Source organism: Dipodomys merriami, unplaced genomic scaffold (assembly GCF_024711535.1).
Source record: "Dipodomys merriami isolate MVZ:Mamm:240054 unplaced genomic scaffold, mDipMer1.0.p SCAF_31, whole genome shotgun sequence".
Lineage (NCBI taxonomy): Eukaryota > Metazoa > Chordata > Mammalia > Rodentia > Heteromyidae > Dipodomys > Dipodomys merriami.
The window spans coordinates 11,574,293-11,597,436 of record NW_027204604.1 but is presented as its reverse complement, the minus strand read 5'-3'; the positions used below and the strand labels follow the sequence as shown (position 1 = coordinate 11,597,436).

The following is a 23,144-nucleotide window of genomic DNA, read 5'->3' as shown; positions in this document are numbered from 1 at the left end:
GGCAAGCTCTCTCTCAGAGACAGTGTCTGCCAGTGCTCCATATTAGAGAACACACACACGAACACACACACACACACACACACACACACACACACACACACACACACACACACACACACACACACACACACACACACACACACACACACACACACACACACACACACACACACACACACACACACACACCCTACCACGCTTCCTTATTTGCTGGAAGAATTCTCCTCTGACCTTGGGCTTTTCCACTTCTGCTTTGTACTCCGTCTCTCTCTTGCTCTAAATGAAACGAGAAGCCCAGAAACTCCATTTCTTGAGCTTGGGGCACAACTTGGCCCCACTCTACCCCAGGGTCTCCTGTCTGGAGGCTACTGGAGCTACAGAGACCTCAGGAGCCACCAGGCCTCAAGGTCAGTGCTGGCCGAACAGTTGGATCTAATTAAGGGCTGTGGCTGAGGGCAGGGTGGGGTGCTGTAAGGACAGCTGCCAGGAAGCCTGGAGGAGCAAGACCCAGGGGCGGGGTGTACTTGAGACAGATGGGGGTACAGGCGGCTCTTCTGGCTGAAGGTCAGGCTAGTTCCCGGGTGGGCTCTCAGGGGTCACGGGGAGGAAGTGGGCAGAGAACTTCCAGGAGAACTGGAGGAGGGATGGGGGGGGGTCCTAAGTCACCAATGCAGCCATCAGCCATAGACTCTGTAAGTGGAGACGGCTTGGCATGAGCATGACAGCGTCCAGTCAGGGGCATGGCTAGATTCCTTACAAGGTCCCCTTCCCCCACCCCTCCTGAGAAACACCGTGAACCCCTAAAGTAGGCTCCGGCGGCCTGGAAGAGCAAGCACAGAGTCTCCTGAGGTGGGCCCTTTGCACTGTTGCTGCAAAGAGCCAGAGCTCACTCTGACCCTGCTCAGGTCGGTGCCACAAGAAAGGGCCCCTCGCCTGGCCCCTTTGTCTGCCTGGGAGAAACAGAATCAACTTTTGGGCACCCTCTTTCAACAGCCCAGGACACCTCCCAGCCCTTGGGCTGTCTGCTGAAGCTAAAGATAATATCAAAGGCTGGTTTTTCTCCCCCCTGCTTCTAAACCATTGCTGTTCATATCTAAGCCAAAGCCATGCTGGAGACACAGACGCAGCAGGCAGTGGCCAAGCCTCTATGGAAACTGGAACTTGCCAGCCAGAACCCTAAATCTATAGTCCCTCCTCCCTCCCAGGGCCAGAATGATGCTCCCCTCAATTTAACCTCCGTAGATCTTTGCGGGGAGGGTATCTGTCTCCTGTTAGCCTTGTCCCTGGTTTTGCGGTCTGGGGAGCACCAAGCAATGTGGGACAATGAAAGTCCTTGAGATGTCAAGTTCTCTGCTTATCCAGTAGTGCGGGGTATCTGCCCCACCCCATCCCCAGCCACCTACCTCCTGCCTCCCCCCCCCCCCCCCCGCCCGGCCCCTCTGCTCTGCATGTTTCTGGCAGTAACTATTGGGAGCTTCCTACAGGCAGTGTTACAGACGCACACGGGGAAGCCCGTGGTTTGCCGGCAGCCGATTGGAGTCTTCTAGGGCATGGCACATTTCTGCCTGCCCCTGGAGCCTCCTACCCAGCAACCCCTACACATGACGTCCTCGCCCCATCCTGGCGCTACCAATTTCAAAATAGCTTCCCCTTCCCAGACACTGCAATGCAGCAACCACTGACCTGACTTCGCTCTCCTCCTGGGTCATCTCCCTCAGACCCCCTCTCCCCCCCCCCCCCCCGCCCCTGCCGCCAAGCCCCCAGCTCCAACCTGGCCTTCTGTTACTTCCCTGGGCTCACGGGTCCGTGCAGGAAATCCCTACCTGACCCGGCGATCAGCCCGAAACTTCAGCATCTTTTTGGCAGCTCAGAGGACCTGCCAGCCACCCTGCTGCTACCATCCCTCTGAGAAGTCAGTCCTTCAGTCCAACCCAGAACACGGTGGCAGAGCTGCAAGGTGAGTGGTGACAGAGACTGGCTGCCTGGTCCTGGCACGGGAGACCAGGGAGGGAGCGGTCCCCGGGGGACGGGAGGGGGCACCCAGGTGCCTTAGTGGCTCTCTGTCTTCCTAGCATTCGGCCAGAATGCTACCGGCCAGAGGACTGGAGGCGGAATGAGCGAGAAGGGAGGGTGTCTTCCCAATTCAGGTTCCCAAAGGGGGGGGGGGGAAATGCAGAAATGAGAGACAGGCATGCAAGGAGCAGGTGCTCGGCTTCCAGGTAGTCCAGCCTCACTGAGCTAAGGACACAGAGTGTCTGGGCAGGCGGAGGAGGGCAGGCTGCATTCCCATCTGCACGGCAGAAGCTCCTGCCAGCCCGACCTGCTGGGAAGACAGTGCTCCGGCCTCTCAGCTCTCAATCCAGACACAGGCTCTTGAGTGAAAAACCAACCCTTCAGAGCCTGTTGGACACAAGGGTTAAACAAGGCTCCAGGTTCGTTCCGATTGCTGCCGCGGCACAGGTGCTCAGATGAACTGGGGAGTGTCCCGGGCTCTCCTCAGCCTTCCCAGCCTCCTTCCATCCCCACAGGGGCCCAAGGCCCACAGGGTCTGTGCCATTGCCCCTGCCACACTCCCCTGTCTCAGACCCCGCACCAACGCCTTTGCCCTCCACGGGAGGCTGGTCCAGCTGGCAAGGAGCTGGATGAAGAAAGCAAGCAGGTCTGGACAGAGATGTCGTGGAGTCCCTGCTGAGGGCCGAGATTGGGCTCTTGCTCAGACGATAAAGAAGGAAAGCTTTCTCTCATAGCTTGCAGGAAAGGAGGCAGCAAATGAGACTGGAGGGGGTGGGGACGGTCACTGTTTATTGCTACAAATCTTCCCAGTCACAAGACGGTAAAGTCCAGCTGGTGACTGAGTTCTCAGGAGCAAGGCGGTTCATGTCAATGTGAATGCCCCCGAATTCTCCAAGGCTGATCAACTCTTTCCCTTTCCTAATACCCTCTGCTGTCTCAGGATCCTTGGTCTGAAGGTCTTCTGAAGGTCACCTTCGCCATGCCCCTGCCTCCAGGCACCCCTGCCCTCTCTCCGTCCTCAGTGGAGTGTCTTAAGAGTGTGTAACTGGTTGCAGCGAACCAGGCCCCAGGCCCGCTGTCATCGTACACGCCACGCTTACAGCTGAACTCCTCTGGCTTTCTAGGTTATTTCACCTTGTACTTCACATGACAGATCTCCTTTCGGACCGACGTGCTTCTCTTTAGCAGTGCCAGGCATTCTGTTGACATCACAGTCTGTTGCTATGGCAATGCTGTGGTATCACAACAGACACCGAAAGGGAAGGACTAATCTAATTTTTGGAGATGAAGGACAGAACTTGTCAGGGAGCAATGCAATCAGTGAATGGAAAAGCAAATGGACAACATTATGCTTTAACCCATGAAGAGACGAAGCTGGGGGTCAACAGCTGCTGATATTTAAACAGCTAATCCTCAATGCAAAAGGTCGATATCGTCATCCATTTAGTGGGACTTTTACAAATGATTCACCCTGGCGACAGGAGGCCTCATTTTCAGCTCCCATCTGTCCCTAACTCACTTACTGTGGATTATAGAGTGGGCTATGCTGTGGTTATGGAGGTGCTGAGCCATCTCCTAATGCTGGCTGGCATCCCTGCCTGAGCATAGTAGGTGCTCAATAAATGCTGGTTGAATGCATGAGTGGATGAGTAAAAGAAATGCTCCCAGCTCTCATGTCATTTCTAGCTATCTGCATTTGGGGTTTGACATTTGATTACCAAGGGCTTCCCTGTCTTAGCTTTCTCTTAAAATTAATTACTTCCTCTCCATGGGAGCAGTTCTTTCCTGCCCTCTCGCCCCCTCACTCCGCTTCCTTGACTGGCTCCTTCATGAATATACAGCTTGGCTTTGATCCATCTTCATTAGGAGGGGAGAAAATTAAGCTCATCTGTACAGGAGAAGGAGGGATGGGGGGGTGCGTTGGGAAAATGAGTTTTCTTCCTCTAGGAAGAGGCAAAAATATCCCCTTTCTCTTGCAGCCACAGCCCTTGCTTAAGTTGTGAGTTAAATTACGTTTCTTATGCCCAGAGAAGGTATCACCAGGGAGTAGAAGGAAGGCACAAAGGAAAGGATCTGGTAACCCCAGCATACAAAAGGCAGGGCTGGCACTCCTTGCTTTCTTCACTGGACCCCACCGAATGGCAAATTTTCTTATTAGGTTAGACATCAAGATGAACTTACCAGGTACAATACATGTTAAAAAAGGAAACAAGGAAAGATATTCAGTTTCACACTCCTCTTTCTTTTCTTGGGGATGTGAAAAGCCTTCTATTTCTTAAGGGCAAATGGCTATGAATATAGACCCAGAAGGACCTCTCAAGATTTGACTCCCACAGGAGGAAGAGATGCAGGCAGTCGGGATTTCTGTGGTGCAGGTAGGAGCCTCCTTACTTTCTGGGGCACCATTAAGTGACCTTGCCGGCAGCACCCTCAGTGGGAAGAGGGCTGGGCCTTCTCTGTGGGATCCAGCATGAATTACCAACATGGCTTCCTTTCTTTGGCCCTTTGATTTTTGTGTGTGTGGAAACAAAGCACCTTCTAATTCTCTGGAAGAACAGTTGCAAACTTCCAGAAAGAGGGGTTTAAGAAGGCTGTGGCGAGACGTATCTGGGACCAGGCAGTGCACGACTGCCAAGACTAACAGATTCCAAAGAGGAGAGGCAGATTCCCGCACTCCAGGCCTTCGTCTCCACTTCATGAGGGCATTTGTGTGGTCAAGACATCCTTGGCATCCATATGGCATATATCTGGCACTACAGAAGAGCAGCAAAAGGGCCAGTCACTGTTGTCTCACACCTATAATCCTCGCTGCTCAGGAGGCTGAGATCTGAGGATCCTGCTTAGAAGCCAGCCCACCCTGACAAATGCTTGCGATTTAATTAACCAGCAAAAAGCCAGAAGTGGAGGTGTGGCTCCAGTGGTAGAGTGCCCACCTTGTGTGAAAAAGCTAAGGGTTAGTGCCCAGGCCCTGAGTTCAAGCCCCAGGACCCAGTGTGTGTGTGTGTGTGTGTGTGTGTGTGTGTGTGTGTGTGTGTGTGTGTGTGTGTGTGTGTGTGTGTGTGTGTGTGTGTGTGTGTGTGTGTGTGTGTGTGTGTGTGTGTGTGTGTGTGTGTGTGCGCGCGCGCACATGCAAACACAAATAGCAAAAGGAATCTGAGTCCTGAGGACCCTTTGCAAGCAAGCATGTTTCCACACGTGCATATATAAGTGCATGCCCACTGGCTGCCTCTCGCAGGAGGAATGCCCTAGGCTCCCACTACGATAAATATTCACTCCATGCCTTCTTCCCGTGGGCCCCACTGGTTATCTGCCCTATACCAAGCTGCTTCATTTTCATGGCTCCTGAAAATCTGCTGACAGAGAATTAGCTCTGGCCCCACTGAGGACGGACACCCTGGCTTCTGGCTTTACAGCTCATTAGGTGGAGAGGGCGGAGGAGAGAAGGAAGGGGGGCTGGTGGCCCAACCCTCCATTCCTCTTTCTCCAGCCAGCAGATTCCACCCCGAACGGAGGAGGAGAGGGCAGGGCGGGCTTGGCTCTCGCTTTCTGCTTCCCCCTCTGGATCTCATCACCATTGTCAGGGAGCCTTATCTGCTCCAGCATTCCGTCCCAATTAAAAACTAGCTTGGTTTACATTTCCAATCATCTCAATGTGCAGCATTCTGGAAGCTTCCCCAGTCATTCCAGAAGGAATAGATGCTCCTAGCCACAGGCTCCCCACCAAAGCACCTCTGGCTCCCCGTCTACTGCTGCCATGCAGACAAACATCAGGATGTCTCAGGATGTCTGCAGGTGGGAAGGGGCTGTTTCGGGCCCATGCTCGGCTGCAGGTCAGCATGCCCAGCCCACAGGTGTGGGCCCCGCTGACAGTGACTCTCTCCACATGGGTACTTGCTCTCTTTTCTCTGCCCCTGAACATCACGCATTATTTCCAAAGTGGCAAGGATAGAATATCCTCTCAAGCAAGGGATGCCCTGAAGTGCCAGGCCCCTGGGCTGTGTGTCCAGAAGACAGGATGTGGATGTTCCTGCCCCTGCTTGCCTCTGCCCACCCCATAGCCCCCATTTCCATGGTGAAGGGTTACACACAACTTCCCTGGGCAGGAATGCCAGGGAGTCCGCACCTGAGCTCAGCCCCTTGGAGATGGGGGAAGAGGAGGTGCAGAGATTCCTGTCTCCTCCCTTCCTGTCCACGCAGCAGCCATCTGCAGGCTCTCACCCCGGAGGCCAGGGCTGGGCAGGACACTGAGGGCTCCGGAGGACAGGGCGGCAGGGGAGGAGGAGGGAATGAGGAATAGATGTCATGCAGGGACTTCCTCCTGATCTGCTACCATACCCTGAGTTAACCTATGTTTAAACTGAAGGGTGGTAAGGTGCTCACAGCACAGCCATGCCAGTATTCTACTCTAAAACTCCTCCCTGGGAGCTGGCTGAGAGCTGCTTTGTGGTGCCCTCCCGTGCCCTCATACCTCTCTCTGGCCCAGAGAAAAAAGGGGTTAAACCTGGGCCATACTGCCAGCCAGAACTCCAGGCCAGCCTCCTTTCTGGCTGATAAATTATTGAACACCATTTCCCAGGGTGGCCTGACTGTAACTGCCTAAACACCATTATCCTGGCCAAGAAGAACTGCGTCCTAGGATCCAGGGCCACAGCAAGTAGAACAGGACCATGCCACCCTCACCCTGGCCGGACCTAGAGAACCGCTCCTGGAGCTCCCTGCTGACTTGTCACGGTCCCAGCTAAGGGACAAGGACACTTCCCTTCCCAGGGGGCTAAGGCAGGGGGAGGCCAAGAAAGCGGGGCTCCCACCCTCCACCTCCCCTCCCGTCTCCAGGTGCCCTGTCCTGACTGCAGCATGGAAAGGACCCGAGGGGTGAGAGAGCAGGACAATAATTAATGACACCTCCTCCCCCAGCTCTGGGTTGAATCCCTGTCTGAACCCCTGTTCTTCAGAGACTTGGGTGGCCCAGCTGTAAACTCCCAGGTCTAAGGTCACTGAAGCCATTTCTACATTCCTAACTCAGCAGATCTAGTTCTGGTGTCCCACCCACCCCACAGGAAGGAATTTTACAAAGTAAGTGTTTGGGGAGTGATGATGCTGGACTGTGATTCCTCTTTCCACATCCTCAAAAGCAGCCCATGCCACCTTCCTTCCAAAGCAGCAACTCCACAGTCAAGCTGTCAAATGCCTGTGTTGCTTCATTCTAACAATAAAACCAAGGTACTAAGTGATGGCTTGCGCAGTAGACAACATAAACTTCCCACCAGACCACGTAGCATAAGAAAGCAGTGCTGCTCTGAAGGAGTGTGGAACAAAGAGAAATAAAACTCACGAGGTCTCTGGTCCCAGGGAGGAAGGGAAGGCCTGTGCACTACAGGTCTGGTGACTGTGTGTGACGTGAGCTGTGGATCCCCATAAAGAAAGTCTGACAACAGGTACCCGCGCCCTCTGGATGGCTGTGCCCGAACCACCCTCCTGTGCAGAACAGAAGCTGTGGGATGGACTGGTCCCAGGAGCGCTGCCATGTGTGGCTCTGTCTGGGATGCTGACGCATGGCTGAAGGAAGCGGGAGGCCTCAGCCTCCATCCCCTCTCTCCAGGCCCGAGGCTGGCTAGCTGTTTCCATCTGCTTCCTGCCCCCACTCTGCTGGCCAGCAGGACTCTGGTAAGCATCTACAAGGCTGAGGCTTTGTGTGAGGAAGAGGATAGCCATAAATCACTGGGAGCAGGCAAGGGGAGCCAGGCCAGCTGCCCCCGCAGGCAGGAGCCTCCCCCACCCAGAGTGCTATGTGGGGAGGGGTTGCCACAGCAGGTAGGATGATGGCAGAGCTGAAGATTAGAGATGCCCCTCACCTGCCCTGAAAGGTCTAGTCCACCTGCCCACCCCCACCCCCCAGGAGGGCTCGGCTGCTCTTCTGTCCGAGACCGAGTGATGGGGCAAACTGGGGCATAGATGAATGCTGGGAGATTTTGAGCACCACTTTCTGCCAGGAGTGAGGAGTCTGGGACTTCCTGTAGACTTGGGGAGCTCACCAAGGGCTCAGAGGCTGAGGACTCTCTCCAGCTCACTGTCTACCACAGGGAAAGGCTGGGCAAGAGGGGCCACTCATGGAAGCTGCTAGAAAATGACAATGGTCCCCTGCTATGGGCTAAGATAATCCTTTTTGGACTCCCCTGACATCCCAGAGAGAAAAACCAAGATCTGTAAAGGGACTTGGAGAATGAGTAAAGAAACTGCTACATGACGGCCAAAACCAGTGTGTGGTTCTTCTAGGGAGAAGGGCAGGACTGGTGGTCTCAAGTCAGGAGTCTAGGTGACCAGCACTGAGTCACTTTGCCTCTCTGGGTGTGTTTTCCCATCTGGAATATGGAGTAATACAGGGTTGCTGGTAGCAGCTAATAAGATCACCTATTGAAAGTACCTTGGGAGAAGGCTTGGCACATACTAGTTGCCTGGGAAATGGTATTATAATCATGAATAAAACAAATAGCTAACCCTCCCCCCCTCCCCCCCCCCCCCCGCCACCTCCGGCCTGCGTCATCCAATTTCACAGCCAGGTGTGGCTATTCACATTTTAATTAAAATTAAACTAAATGAAAACTTCAGTACCTCAGACAAGTCCAATTTCAGTGGCTCAGCAGCCACTGTGGCCAGTAGCCACTATAGTGGACAGAACCATCCAGAACATTCCATCACTGTCAAACACTCTACTGACAGCGCTGCGTTAGATATTCATGGAGCCACTTTAAGGCTTTCATGGATTTTATGAGATACCTAATATCCAACCAGTTGTTCCTTCCAGCACCTGATTACATGCTCAGTCTCCTCAGGAAATACCAGCTCTCTAACATACCAACAAGAATGGGAAATTTACTGTCTACAAGTTAAAAAAAAATCAAATGATACATTTCAAGGTCCAATCAAATAAATTTGTAGGGCGAGGAATGTGGCTTAGTAGCAGAGTGCTTGCCCTGGGTTCCATTCCTCAGTACCACATAAACAGAAAAGGCTGGAAGTGATGCTATGGCTCAAGTGGTAGAGTGCTGATCTTGAGCAAAAGCAGCTCAGGGACAGTGCCCTCCTAGGCCCTGAGTTCAAGCCCCAGGACTCTCATTCACACACACACACACACACACACACACACACACACACACACACACACACACACACACACACACACACACACACACACACACACACACACACACACACACAGAATGTGTATAGTCTATTAAATTTTTTTTCTAGTTTTATGCATTAAGTTTCAAAGTATGCCCCACAGTTTCAAAATATCATCACCAACAGCCCCCTCCCATCCATGCCAGGCAAGAAATACTTGGGGAAGGTTCTAACAGTGAAAAGAAATGAGGAGAGGATAGCCAAAATGGAGGAAGAGTGAGAGGGATCCAGGGACTGAGGGGATCTGTTCCTCCCCCTGGCCAGCCTCTGGCTGATGCTGGAAGGAAGAAAAGGCAGGCCACCTCCCTATAGGGCCTTTGCCTGGAAGGGATGGGTTGGTAAAGCTGCCACCAAGATGGACAGCTTAGGAGTCTCTCTTCCCTGCACCTACCCGCCCCCAACCCCCCACATTCACCCAGACCAGGAGCCAGTGGTAATTACCCTCTTCCAGAAACAAGCAGCACCAAAAACTGGTGCCACCCAGGATCACAGCTAACAGGGGTGAGTAGGGGAGGTGATCTAGAAGACTAGATGAGGTGTTTGTTCCAGGGTCTAGGGACAGAGGGAGTGAGGAAGGAAATCAGACAAGGACTGTGGCCTGCTGGTGTCATGCAGTTAGCCCTGAAGGACAGGGTAGCTGAGAGGAGGAGGAACAGGGAGCCCTGAGTGAGCACAGAGAGAGGGGAAAGGGGACAAGGACACTGTGTAGGGCCCAGCCAGCATGGAAGCCAGCCTTGGTGAGTGACATCTGGGTAACAGGTGAGTCTGTCTACACCTCCTGGAGCTGAAGCAACACTTCTACCACTGCAGCTTCTGGCTGGGCCAGGTACACAGGCCACAGGGAGCAGAGCAAAATGAAAAACTCAGGGCCCTTGCTCATGGTTTAAGAATCTCATAACAACAGCACATTAAATGGAGCGAGAAGGCCTTTCTGAGCACATGAAGCAATAGTGCAGGTGGAGTAATTCTTCTAGACTTCCTCTCTGGATGCAGGACAGAAGCTGGCTAGTCACCCTGGTGGCTGCCAGTCTTAATCCAAGGCATACAGGACAGGTAAGTCTGTTCCTCTACTTCCCCTTCTTTCTTGGCCTCTCCTGCCCAGAAACTTGGCCCCTTCTACTGTGCACTGTGGGGTCGAGTGTCTGGCCCCTCCCCTTGCTGTACCTGGTTTCTGTTTGCCTACCAGCAGCCCTGCTGCCAGAGGAACCACCACAGAAAAAGCCACCAGGGGGGTGGGTTTACCTATCTCTTCAATCTGCCTCCAAGACTGGCACAGGAGCAGCCTGTTCCCACCAATATGCCCTCCAGGGCTGAAGTCCTTGCCAATGTCCTGCCCAACTTCACCATTATGTCATCCAGTCTTTTCCTCCCAAGAGAGACAGGGGAACAAAAGGCTCTCAGCAAAGGAGGGGGAGGGGGTAGAGTCTACGTTTCTCCTGGGCATGTGTGAGTGAGCGCACACACACACACGCACACACACACACACACACATGCACACACGCATATGCACGCTCTTGCACCCACACACGCGCGCACACACACACAGAACCAACCAGCTGAGATGTCACAAAGCCAAGGAACTCTTGTCTTTACTCCTCAACATATCACAAGAAGGCAGGTGGAGGGCTAAAGAGCATGAGTCCCGTGCACCGAGAGACCCTGGGCAAAGTTGAGCAATGGGGACGACAGCCATCTACATGCAAAAGTTCCATTTTCCTTCTTCCCCAATTCTAGTTTTGCTCTCAAATAGCAACTTCATCTTCTTGTGTGAAGTTTGCCCCCCCCCATGTGGAGGTATGGCTCAAGTGGTAGAGCACCAGCCTTGAATGGAAAAAAGCCAAGGGAGAAAGCACAAGGCTCTGAGTTCAAGCCCCCATACTGGCATTAAAAAAATTCTCCCCCATCTCAGCCCCCACCCCGTCTGTCCCTCTCCACAGCTGACTATAATCTTTGCAAGAGCATACTCTCCCCATCCTCCAGGACTGTGTCCCAGGATCAGTCCATAGGAGAAATAGACAGATCAGCCCAGAGCTCGGCGGAGCCCCTCTGGAGACAATGACTCTGAGGGAGGGAAGAGCTGGGCCCCAGCTTTGTGCGCAGTGACCACACTTCACCATTGTCTCTGCTCCGGGCTGTACAATGCTGGCTGGGAGCTAGCTCCAGCTTCAGGGCTTTCTCCTCTTGTGCTCTTGTGCTGAAACATTTGTGAAGCTTTCCTTCTAACATACAGAAACGATCCTGAAATCTGGCCCCGCCTGAGAATTTGTATATGGTTATGACAAAAAGTCCTCTCTTGTGGATGGGATCAGCAAGTATCTAGTGCTTCCTGCCCTGTCCCAGAGTCACCCAGACAGACGGACACCTGGCGGATAACCGCGTACTCACCAGCTCTTCTAGGCATCCCAGGCCCAGGCCCAGACGCCTCTGCTGCCTGCCTCTAGCCCTGTCTTCATCCACACTCACACTCACGGGTAGGGAGAGTTTTCCTTTAATACCCACCAGGTCCCTGGTGGGAAACAATCATTAACAGCCACACATGCTGACCGGCCTTAACCCCTTCAGTGCTGGGTTGCCTTAAGCTGGCTTGTGGCCCACCCTGTCCCCTTTGCCCAGCCCGGAGAAAACGGCAACTCTCACCTTCATGCTATCTCCTGGGTACTGCTGCTGAGCCGGCGTGCAGAGGGATAGCCCTTTAGTCCCACCCAGGCCGCCTGCCGGATTGGAGCATATACCCACAACCTGAGGCGTCTGGCTCTGGCATCAAGCCCAATTGGATAAGCCCACATTATGAAATATTTGCCAGGCAAGCCAATAGAGGAGCCAGGATCTGGGGGAGGGATGATATTTTTATTTATTCCTGGAGGAGGGAGAACAGACAAAGGTCGCCAGAGAGTCCCCAGCCCTGGGACAGGAAGCAGTGGGAAGGAACCGACTCGCATGGCTCTGAGCAGGTACAGAATCCGCAATGTGAGCGCCTAGCTATTTAACTAGAGGGTTTCTTCACCTCAGATCTCCCTGCTCCACTCAGGAGTTTGGAGAGCAAAATGAGGAATTCTGGCTGAAAATGAAGAGGGCAACTACACTGACAGAGGACTGCTCGAATCCACACCAACTGTGCCGCCACAGGTATTCTTTATGATTTAAAGCTGCAGAAATAATTGTTGAGTCTTTAGAAGATGCAGATGAAAGGTGGGCAGGGAGGAGGAGAGACAAACCTCCTCTTCGTCCTTGTAAAAATAGGCAACTGATGTGGGGAAATCTAAATCCAGCACACAAGTATCTTCATGTAAGATGCATGCAAATCTATGCAGATATGTGCAAATGAGCAGCTCTGGGCTTGCCACAGTAAGCCCTTGCCAAGACGTTCCTAGTTTGAGGAAGAAATCAGGAAGTTTCCAACTCTGTTCTGAGCATCTCACTAGAGCACAAAGAATGCAATAAGCTTGAATTAATTGAAAATTGACTACCTATGAAGCAGAGTGCCTAGCAGGGCTTTTTTTTTGGGGGGGGGTCCAGTTGTGGGGCCTGAACTCTGGGCCTGGGCACTGTCCCTCAGCTCTTCAGCTCAAGGCTAGCGCTCTACCACTTGAGCCACAGTGCCACTTCTGGCTTTTTTTTTTTTTCTTTTTGCTTATGTGGTGCTGAGGAATCGAGCCCAGGGCCTCATGCATGCAAGGCGAGCGCTCTACCACTGAGCCACCTTCCCAGCCCCCCCCCCCCCCGCCCCTTTTCTTAAACCATCATCATAACCAGGATAGGATTTACAGAGGAATTCAAGTGGCCTCTCCACACTTGCTGTTAATGCCCCCTCCTCCTAACTGAGCCTCAAATGCATGATTTGACTGTTCACCTCTTGCCAGCCTGGTTTTAGTAGCTGGCACCTTTCCTTATCACCCTGGTTCCTGTTTGCCTATCTGTAGGCCAGCCACTGTGGCTCAGGACCCTGGTTCAAACCTGCCAGGGGGCCTTATCTTATCTCTCCTGCTGCCTTCCCAGTAGCCTGGAGGCTGGCTGGCCCTCATTTCTTAAAGGGGCTATACTGTATTCCAACCTGCTCTTTCTACAGAATGAGCTAGAGATGTGGGGTTTGTTGGGCAGGCCACCTTCCTCCACCCCCCCCCCCCATTCTCTACTGCCCTGGCTGCTGAAATGACACTGACTTCACACAGGACAAGATGCTCATGTTGTCACAGGCTGCTTTATATGCTTATCACGCAAAGCAAAACCCTGCACCCCAGTGTCACCAGGTTCCTGCTTAGCTAAACTGAATTTCAAAATGAGGGAGGGATCAGCTCAGAATACAAAATCAACATAGAAAAAGCAATTGCATTTCTATATACTAGCATCACGCAGTAACATGCACACACAATGAAAATTAAAAACCGTAAAACATCACTATCCTACAAAACATTGCTGAGCAAACCTGAATAAAATCTAAATAAAAGAAGCACTGTTTTCAGTGTTTCAGTTTCACAGTGTTAGAAGAGTTATTATTAAGTGTCTTTTCTTGTCATTGTTTTCTAGAGATTTTATTTGTTTTTATCTATCTATCTATCTATCTATCTATCTATCTATCTATCTATCTATCTATCTATCTATCTATTTATTTTTGTACCCATCCTGGGGCTTGAATTCAAGACATGGATACTTTTTTTTTTTGGCTCAAGGCTGGTGCTCTATCACTTGAGCCAGCTTTTTATTCATTAGTTGGAGAAAAGAATCTCTTGGACTTTCCTGCCCAGGGTTGGCTTAGAACCATGATCCTCAGATTTCAGCCTCCTGAGTAGCTAGGATTATAGATGTAAGCCACAAAGGCTGGCTAATTAAAAAAAAAAAAACTTAAAAAAAATAAAGGGCAGAAACATGATCCACAGGGTAGAGTTTCTGCTTAACAAACTTGAGGCCCTGAGTTCAAAGGGGGGGTGGGGGCGAGAGAAAGAGAGAGAGAAGAGGAGGATAAGGAAGAAGAGAAGGAGGATGAAGAAGAAGAGGAGAAGGAGGAGGAGGAAGAGAAGAAAATTCAAGGGCTTAGGTTTCTTGTGTGTATGTGTAGATTTGTGTGTGTGTGTGTGTGTGTGTGTGTGTGTGTGTGTGTGTGTGTGTGTGTGTGTGTGTGTGTGTGTGTGTGTGTGTTTTTAACTGAGAACTTATAAAGCTTTAGTAATCAAGAATACTGGCACAGGGCTGGGAAGGTGGCTCAGTGGTAGAGCACTTGCCTTGCATGTATGAGGCCCTGGGTTCAATTCCCCAACACCACATAAGCAAAAAGAAAAAAAGCTGGAAGTGGCGCTGTGGCTCAAGTGGTAGAGCGCTAGCCTTGAGCTGAAGAGCTGAGGGACAGCGCCCAGGCCCAGAGTTCAGGCCCCACAACCGGACCCAAAAAAAACAAAAAAAACAAAAAACAAACAAAAAAAGAAATGTACTCATGGGCTGGGAAGTTGGCTCAGTGGTAGAGTGTTTGCCTCGCATGCATGAGGCCCTGGGTTTGATACCTCAGCACCACATAAGCAGAAAAAAAGCTGGAAGTGGCACTGTGGCTCAAGTGGTAGGGACTAGATAGCACTCAGGCCTAGAGTTCAGCTCCACAACGGATCAAAAAAATAAGAAGAAGAAGAAAAGAAATGTACTCATTACCTTGCTCATGTAACTGTAACCTCTCTGTACAGTATTTTCACAATAAAAAACTTAAAAAAAAAAAAAGGCAACTTAGCCAGTTGCTGGTGGCTCATATCTGTACTCCTAGCTACTTAGGAGGCTGAGATCTGAAGACTGAGGTCTGAAGCCAGCCCAGGCAGGAAAGTCTAAGACTATTATCTCCACTAAACTACCACCCCCCACAAACAACAAAACAAAACAAAAAACCTGAAGTGGAGCTGTGGCTCAAGTGGTAGAACACCAGCTTTGAACAAAAGAAGTTCAGGGATAGTGCCCAGGCTCTGAGTTCAACCTCGAGGACCAGAAAAAAAAAGAAAAGAAAAGAAAAGAAGAGGCAAAAGGCAACTTAGCCAGGAGCTTAGTGCTCACACTTGTAATCCTAGCTATTCAGGAGGCTGAGACCTGGAGGATCAAGACTTGAAGCCAAAGTGGGCTAAAGAATCTGGAAGACTCCATCTTCAACTAACCTTATAAAAACAACAGCTCGAGTGGTAGAGCACCGGCAGGGAACGAGGAAGTTTGAGGCCCCCAAATTCAAGCCCTGGTAGTGGAAAAGCAAGCAAACAAAAACTCAAAAGTAGTCCACAAACCTATATAATGTACTATAAATAACAGAAAATATGGGAGACAAGTTTTAGTGACTTTGGGCTTAGCAAAGATGACACAAAGAATGGGGCAGACGGATGTGGCCATAATATTTAATGCACATCCTATGAAACTAGGAAAACTGAGGGGAGGGGCGGGTTGGTAGGACGGGGAAAAGGACAAAAGAGGTGACATTGATTAAAATGCCTTGTGCTTATAAACTGATCTGCTGAATGCTAACAACTTCATACCCCCCACTTAAAGAAAATAATAATAATAATTGCAAAAGGACACAAAGTATGCCAACTATAAGGCAAACTTAATACAATGAACTTTATCACAACAAATAAAAAAAGTTTCTAACGCTTTGCTCTTCAAAAGGCTGTGTAACGGGTTGTCACAGTGGCGGACCCCAGCAATCCCAGCTCCCAAGAGGCCTACATAAGATGGTTCAAGATTCTATGTGAGGAACAACTAAAGCACAAAAGCCTGGAGGAAAAGAGGGTTGGCATGACTTAAGTGGCGGTAGTTCACCTGTCTGGCAAGAAGAAAACCCTGAGTTCAAATACCCATAGTGCTATTAAAAAAAAAGTGCACGCTGTGTGGCTATATTATATAATACCCTAAAAAATGCAAACTAATTACAGTGACAGAAAGCTGATCCGTGGTTGTCTGAGGACAGGTGGAGGGGGAGATTATAGAGGCAGGAACTCGGGGGAGTCGTGGAGTTAATTATCTTAATTGTGGTTAGAGAGTCACAAAGCACATCCAGTTTTGCCCTTTAAATACATGCCATTTGTTATATATCAATTATATCTCAATAAAGGTTTAAAAAGGAAAAGGCTTCCGTTGAGACATTAAAACAAACACAACTCCTCTTCCCTCCTGGCACACCCATTGCGTTTTGAGTGGGTGGGAGGGGCAGACAGGACCCCAGCCCTTCCCAGTGACTTGCTTTCCTGGACCAAAAACACTGCAGAGACCAGCAGGGGTGCTCAGAGTGGCAGATCTGAAGATGATCTATAAACCCAGAGGATTATATGTGTATGACTAAAGAGGCTTGTCGAAGCTTTACAAGCTGAGCACCCGTGAGCCACACCTGTACTCTTAGCTACTCAGGAGGCTAAGATCTTAGCAATGCAGTTCAAAGCCAGCACTGGCAGACAGATCCCTGAGACTCTTATTTCCAATTAGCCAAAAAAAAAAAAAAAAAAAAAAAGCCAGAAGTGGAGGTGTGGCGCAAGTGCTAGAGCACCAGCCTTGAGTAAAAAAGCCAAGTGAGTGTGAGGCACTGAATTCAAGTCCCAGGACCAGAATAACAACCACAACCACATTACAGTTCACAAGCCAGGATCTGCTTTGAGTCTCTGACAGACTAGCAGAAATGTATTGCCACTCTCATCCTGCAAAAACAACAACTTTATAGCTCAAAAGAGTAAGAGTGGTGACTAAGTAAACCACCTTGGAGTGTTTCAGCGTCAGTCTAGAGCTCTTTTGTCCTTGGCCACAGACCTGTCTCCCAGCACAGCTGACAGGCTGGTGGTGTCCCTCTGCCCTGGCTTGGTTCCCAGAGCTATAGGAACCGTAGACCCACATGGTGTGCTGGCCCAGCCCTGGGAAGATGCTCAAGGGGCAGGCGGGGACAGCACCCCAAGGGCTCCGAGGATGACTGGAGACAGCAGCAGACATTGGGTGGTTACAGGTTCAAGCAGGAGTGCTACAATGGCAAACCGGCAGGGCTGGTGGAGAAGAGAGGATCTGGTTTCTAATTAGATTACATATTTGATGGGAAGAGGGAAAGGCCAACCAAACTCCACTCCCTGGGCAGAAGTCTGGTGAGTGTGGAAGCAGCTGGAAAAGCTGCTCCTTCCTCTCCCTGTTCCCTCAGTCCCCATCCATCCAGCCTCCCTCTTCCTCCACTCTGGACAGGCACACAAACAGCTGCTGGATGGGAGTGTCACCTCGCTCTCTCCCTTGTCCTGGCAAGATGGAGCCAGGGAGAAAAATCCACCCTCACAGGACATATGGGAACAAACTGTAAGAGACATCCAAACAGTCAGCAATCAAGACTCAAAGAATGAGATCTGAGGAATACAGTTCAAAGCCATCCAAGGCAGAAAAGTCCATAAAACTCTTATCTCCAATTAACCAGCAAAAGATGAAAAGTGAAGCTGTGGCTCAAGTGGTAGAGAGTGCCAGTCTTGAGTGAAAAAGCTCATGAGGATTCAAAGCTTTGAGTTCAAGTATTACTATTGACACAAAATTTAAAAAGATTGAAAGCAGGTTTTTCTTTTTTTTTCTTTGTTTTTCTTTTTGCAGTGCTAGGGATAGAACCCAGGGCCTTGAGCATGGCAGACAAGTGCTCTGCACTGAGCTACCTTGCCCTAGCCTTAAAACAGAATTTTTTGAAATAAAAATTTAAAAATTAATGCAAAAACCATGATGAAAGAAGCATCAACAGTTTAAAGAAAGAAGGGTCATGATTCTCAAATTCTCCTTTTGCCTCAGACTCTGTATATTGGAATGGGACTGCTATTAAACCTTGTCTTTATCTAAACTGGTGAAATTGTGCTTTTATGAAATGTTGGCATTATTTTGAAATTTTCTTTTCTCTTCCTTCCTTCCTTCCTTCCTTCCTTCCTTCCTTCCTTCCTTCCTTCCTTCTTCTCTTCTCTTTTTCTTTCTTCCTTCCTTCCTTCTTTCCTTCCTTTCTTTCCTTCCTTCCTTCTCTCTTTTTTTTTTGTCTGAGACTGGGACTCAAACTTGGTACCTGACACTTTCACTCACTGGCTGGTGCTCTACCAACTGAGCTACATGCACCTCCAATTCCTTGAATTTTTAAGTGGCACTAAGATATTACTTATCTTGATTACAGAGTTTTACCAGTCTCTTAAATGGCTCAGCCATTTTATCTAAGTCAGCCTAGCTCAGGAATGGGCTAAAGGGTGGCAGATCAGAAAGATCCGGAGAGGATCCTGTGTTCTTCAAAAAATTAAAAAACAAAAAGTTGGTGCAGGAACAACGAAGGCAAGCTGAGGCACTCATCCAGATTGAAGGAGAGTAAAGAAACAAAATCCTGAATTTGGACTTAATCTCAGTATTAGGGCAAGTGCTAAATTTAAATACATACTGTACATTAGATAACAGAATCGTATCAATGTTAAGTTTCCAGACTTTTGCTAATTGTACTGTGGTTATGCAAGAGAATGTCCTCATTTTTAAGAAATGATGAAGAAAGATGGTCACAGGGTAACAGCTGCCTGACAGCTGCCTTAACTACAGGTCCCCTTCCAGCTTGTCATCCAGGAGGGGACAGTAGGACGCTGGGTGGCAGGAGTCTCATCCAGAAGCAAGGGATTGCAGGGCTGACTGGACATTTTCCTCCTGCAACAAGAGTTAACCTTGAATCCCCAAATCACTCCTCACCCTCCCCAGGAAAACCTGACAACTGGCTCAGAAAGGAGCAGGAAATGAACCCCTCCCCACACTATGATGCTAGTGAATTCTCTACCTCTGACAGGCTGGGTCTCTTGAGACAGGTACTAGGTGCGTTCCTACAGAGGAAGAGCCTGGAGGTCAGGGAGTAGCCCTTGGTTACAGCTGACAAGTGAGAGAGCTGGGACTGGAGCCCAGGACCCAGGCCAAAGCCAGCTCTTCCCACTGCTGTCATTGTGCAACATGAAATTCTCTTTGCATGCATCAGCCCACTGGCTAATCCTTCCACTGTTTTTCACTCAGTCAAAAATGCATTATTGTTATTTATTTTGGGTGCTGGTATTGGGGCTTGAACTTAGGGCCTTAGCACTGTCCATCTGAGCCACAGCTCCATTTCCAGCTTTTCAGTGGTGAATTGGAGAGTCTCATAGATTTTCCCTGACTTTGAACCATAATCCTCAGAGCTCAGCTTCCTGAGTAGCTATGATTATAGGCATAAACCACCAGCACTTGGCTAACATTAGCCCTGAGATAATGGGTTCTGAAAGTTAGACTGCTCCAGTTCCAAGCCTGGCTCTACCAACCACCACCCAAGGGTCTTGGGGTCACAATTTCCCTTCTGTGGTTTCATCTGTAAAGAAGGGATGATATAAAAGATCTACCTCCTGGGTTTGTCACAGGGTTGAATGAGAGGACAACAGTGGAGAACATAAGAAACTTGCTAGCACTTAATAAATGCTCAATAAATGCCATCAATAGTTATTATCTGCCTGTCTCTGCCTTGAACAGCTTATCCCTAGGAGACAATGGCTCCATTTTGACTATTATGTTCTCAAACAATACAACCCTTCGGTATTTCAGCACATACAGCTGAATGCTTAATAACTGTCTCTAAGAAATCAGCCCCCCAAGCTGGGTGCTGGTGGCTCATGCCTGTAATCCTAGCTACTCAGGAGGCTGAGATCTGAGGATCATGATTCAAAGCCAGCCTGGGCAGGAGCTGGCTTATTGGAGACTCTTATCTCTAATAAGCCACTCAGAAAACTGGAAGCAGCACTGTGGCTCAAGTGGTAGAGCATTCATCTTGAGCTGAAGAGCTGAGGGATAGCGCCCAGGCCAGAGTTCAAGCCCCAGGACCACAAAAAGAAAGGAAGGAAGGAAGGAAGGAAGGAAGGAAGGAAGGAAGGAAGGAAGGAAGGAAGGAAGGAAGGAAAGAAGGAAGGAAGGAAAGAAGGAAGGAAGGAAGGGAGGGAGGGAGGGAGGGAGGGAGGGAAAGGAAGGAAGGAAGGAAGGAAGAAAGAAAGAAAGAAAAAGAAAGAAAGAAAGAAAGAAAGAAAGAAAGAAGGAAAGAAGGAAAGAAAGAAGGAAAGAAAGAAAGAAATCAGCCTCCCAAAGGGCACTTAGAAATTCCTAAATCTAGTATGATGCCTTCCAACCAGCCCCCATCTCGGATCAAGAAATACTCTGAGACAGACCCTTGGCCTTCTCCCTTGGAGCCAAAATAACCAACACCTGAGACTATCAAAGGGGAGGGAAGTCTGCCCCTACCTAGGACCTTTTGAATTGGAAGGGGGACTTTTTTCTTCCTTCAGTGTCATAAATTACTTGGAAGTTGAAAAGTTAGTCAACTCTAAGCCCAAGAGCACTGTCCCAAGTTCTAGTGCTTAACTAGACCCAACTAGCTGCATAGAATAAGAATTCTTGTTCTCTTTTTATTTTATTTTTGGGTCCGGTCGTGGGGCCTGAACTCGGCCTGGGCGCTGTCCCTAAGCTCTTCACCTCAAGGCTAGCGCTCTACCACTTGAGCCACAGTGCCACACTTCCGGCTTTTTTCTTTTTGCTTATGTGGTGCTGAGGAATGGAATCCAGGGTCTCATGCATGCAAGGCAAGCGCTCTACCACTGAGCCACCTTCCCAGCCCCTTCTTGTTCTCTTGCAGCCACCAGAGACGTATGTTTGATGGGGGGGAGGGGGAGGGAGAAAAGGAGGAAGGAAGGGAAAGAGAGAGAGAACCATATTGCAAATAAATAAGAGGACAAACGGGCCCACGGGAGTCCTCATCTGAAATCCACTCTGTATCATATTGGCTTGGATTCCCCTGGGGAGGACCCAGTGCATGCGCAGGAAAATGATCCTATGGATCATGCGTCTAGAGGGCGGAAGAAGGGCAGGCCCAGGGCAGGGTGACCAAAGGTCAGGCAGCAGTCATATTTAGCCAGGACGGTCCTTCTGGAACAAAGTCAGAGCCGAGCAGGCAATTTTCTAACCATAAACAGCCACTCAAAAAGCTAAAAACCACACACAGGCCCATGCGTGGATGAGGATGAAGTTCAACCACTCGCTGGGGTAAGCATGAGGGGAGGAAAGGGCTGTGCCAAGGGGAAGAAGAGGAGGGGCAGGCGTCTATGCGTTGGCACACATGGGTACAAGGGCAGACCCAGGCTTTGTGGAAACTCAGACGGATACAATTTGGAGTTGTAAGGAAAAGGCTGCATATAGAAATGTGTGTAAGTGGGGCCTTGGATGAAGCCAGTGCAAGCAAGAGACCGGCTTGCTAAGCCTCACGGATGCAGCTTGGGCTCTCGCGGGCACGTTTCTGTCCGCTAGCATCACTCATGGTTTCTGTGAGTTTTCTCGTCTCTGCCTCAGCACTATTTTTCTTTCCTCTCACACATGCTTTTGCCTGACCTGATTTTCTTTTCATGGCAAAGGGCATGAGTTAGAATCCCCAAACCTTGTATTCAGTTCCTCTCCACCTCCTTCCTGGGTGCAAGGGATGGTCTGATTTTTTTTTCCATCCCTCCCTTCTCCAGTGCCCTTTCTCCAGCACTACCAGGCCCCAACCTTTCCCCACTCCACACGTTGGGTGCAAGCAGCCATCTCCCCCAAAGCATTGGCAAGGTCCCATCCAGATGCCAGAAAGGGTGAAACCGCAGCTTCCCCCCCACCCCACCCCACTGCCTGGCCCCTTGCATTCCAGCCCTGCGCCCAGAGTTTGACCTTCTCTGCGGCTGCCTGCAGATGTGTTCTGTGTTACAGAAATAGCCCAGCCCAGCCAGGACCTCCTCTGCTCACTCAGAGCACCCCCTCCCCAAGCCCTGGCTTCAGGAGTCAGGCAGGATGCGAGAGAGGGTTCTGCAGTACCCTCCCACGCAGCCCACACACAGCAGAGCCAAGTGAGCCTGCGGCCTCCCACCAGCCCCGCCCCAGAACTTCTCATCTGCACACAGGATGGACAGAGGTGAGCGGTCCAGACTGGGAGAAGTGGAGGAGCACTGAAGCAAAGGCACTCAGCACTGCGGAAGCTTCTCCTCTGTGACCCCAGGAGAGTGGGGGTCAGTGTAGGCAAATGGCTAGTACCACCCACAGAGACGCCCCCAGACTCCTCTCTCCCACCCAGAGAGAAGGGAAAATGAATTCAGGGACAGAGTAAAGACTAAGATGGAAAATGTCACCAACACATCCCTCTTCCTAAAAATGACTCCCGGCTCTAACATCAGTTGTCTAAGAGGCGCCATTTAACTTTCAAGAATAGCCTTGCGGTAGATAAAACACATTTTGTCTAAATATAAATTGTTTTTCTCTCTCCCATTAGAAAATTCTCAGAATAAAAGCTGATCTTCTTCGAACCCTTTCATTTCCCTCTTTCCAACAAGAACTTCCACTATGACTAAACTCAGAGCGAAGTACATAGGTAGGAAGGTCCAAGTTCTCTTCCCTAGAAGAACTAACATCTGATGGGTTTTTCTCCCTCTAGATCACCTGAAAGAGAACTGCTCAGCAACCTGGTCAGGCAGGGCAAGGAAGGATGGCCAGAGAGGGGGGGGGAGCAGAGACCCAGGGCCCATGTCTTTATGCCTCATCTGTAGCATGAGGATCATAGAGTCCATGACTTACTACACACAAAATGCTTTAAACAATGCTGGTCGCATACATAATGGTCATCATCAGCTCAGTCTCCCAGCGGTGGGACTGCCAGAATCACAGGAAATGAAAATCAGCCTCTCTGTATTACTAATTGTGAGCTTATTGTTGAAGATCAATAAGGACTTGGGATTCTTCCCAGTCTGTAAGGTTGATTAGTGTAGGAAAGAGAGAAGATGGCGCCTTGGCCTGGGACCCTTTGCTGCCCTCCTACACAAGCCCTCCTTGACTTGTTTGTTTTCATGGCACTTGCAATTGGAAAGAGAAATCTAGAAGATTTCTGCCATCTCTCTCTGTAGTCAAATGTGTATTTCTTCTCTTCCTTGGGTTTTCTTCTGATAAAGGGCCATAGC

At 50.0% G+C, this 23,144-nt stretch overlaps 1 protein-coding gene and 2 long non-coding RNA genes across 22 annotated transcripts in view; 2 read left to right on the top strand and 1 right to left on the bottom strand.

Moving 5' to 3' along the window:
• Plekha6 (pleckstrin homology domain containing A6) overlaps window positions 1-23,144 on the bottom strand; it is a 142,008-nt gene that overhangs the window by 43,520 nt on the left and 75,344 nt on the right. Inside the window, exon 1 of one of the 20 annotated variants that reach the window (XM_070041747.1) lies at window positions 11,578-11,666. The exons of 18 other annotated variants lie outside the window; for them this stretch is intronic. Coding sequence is in view for 1 of the 2 variants with exons in the window: in XM_070041740.1 (XP_069897841.1) it covers window positions 1,824-1,855 (32 nt within the window). In the remaining variant the exon portion in view is untranslated. Of the gene's footprint in view, window positions 1-1,823; window positions 1,906-11,577; window positions 11,667-23,144 lie in introns of those variants that run through there. One more of the 20 variants, XM_070041740.1, reaches the window with a different exon arrangement.
• On the top strand, window positions 202-3,655 carry LOC138841147 (uncharacterized). Its single transcript, XR_011376331.1, has 3 exons — window positions 202-407; window positions 1,813-1,957; window positions 2,954-3,655. It is a non-coding gene; the product is annotated as an uncharacterized lncRNA (long non-coding RNA).
• LOC138841148 (uncharacterized) lies at window positions 12,059-16,388 on the top strand. The gene is made up of 3 exons (XR_011376332.1): window positions 12,059-12,143; window positions 12,221-12,318; window positions 15,814-16,388. It is a non-coding gene; the product is annotated as an uncharacterized lncRNA (long non-coding RNA).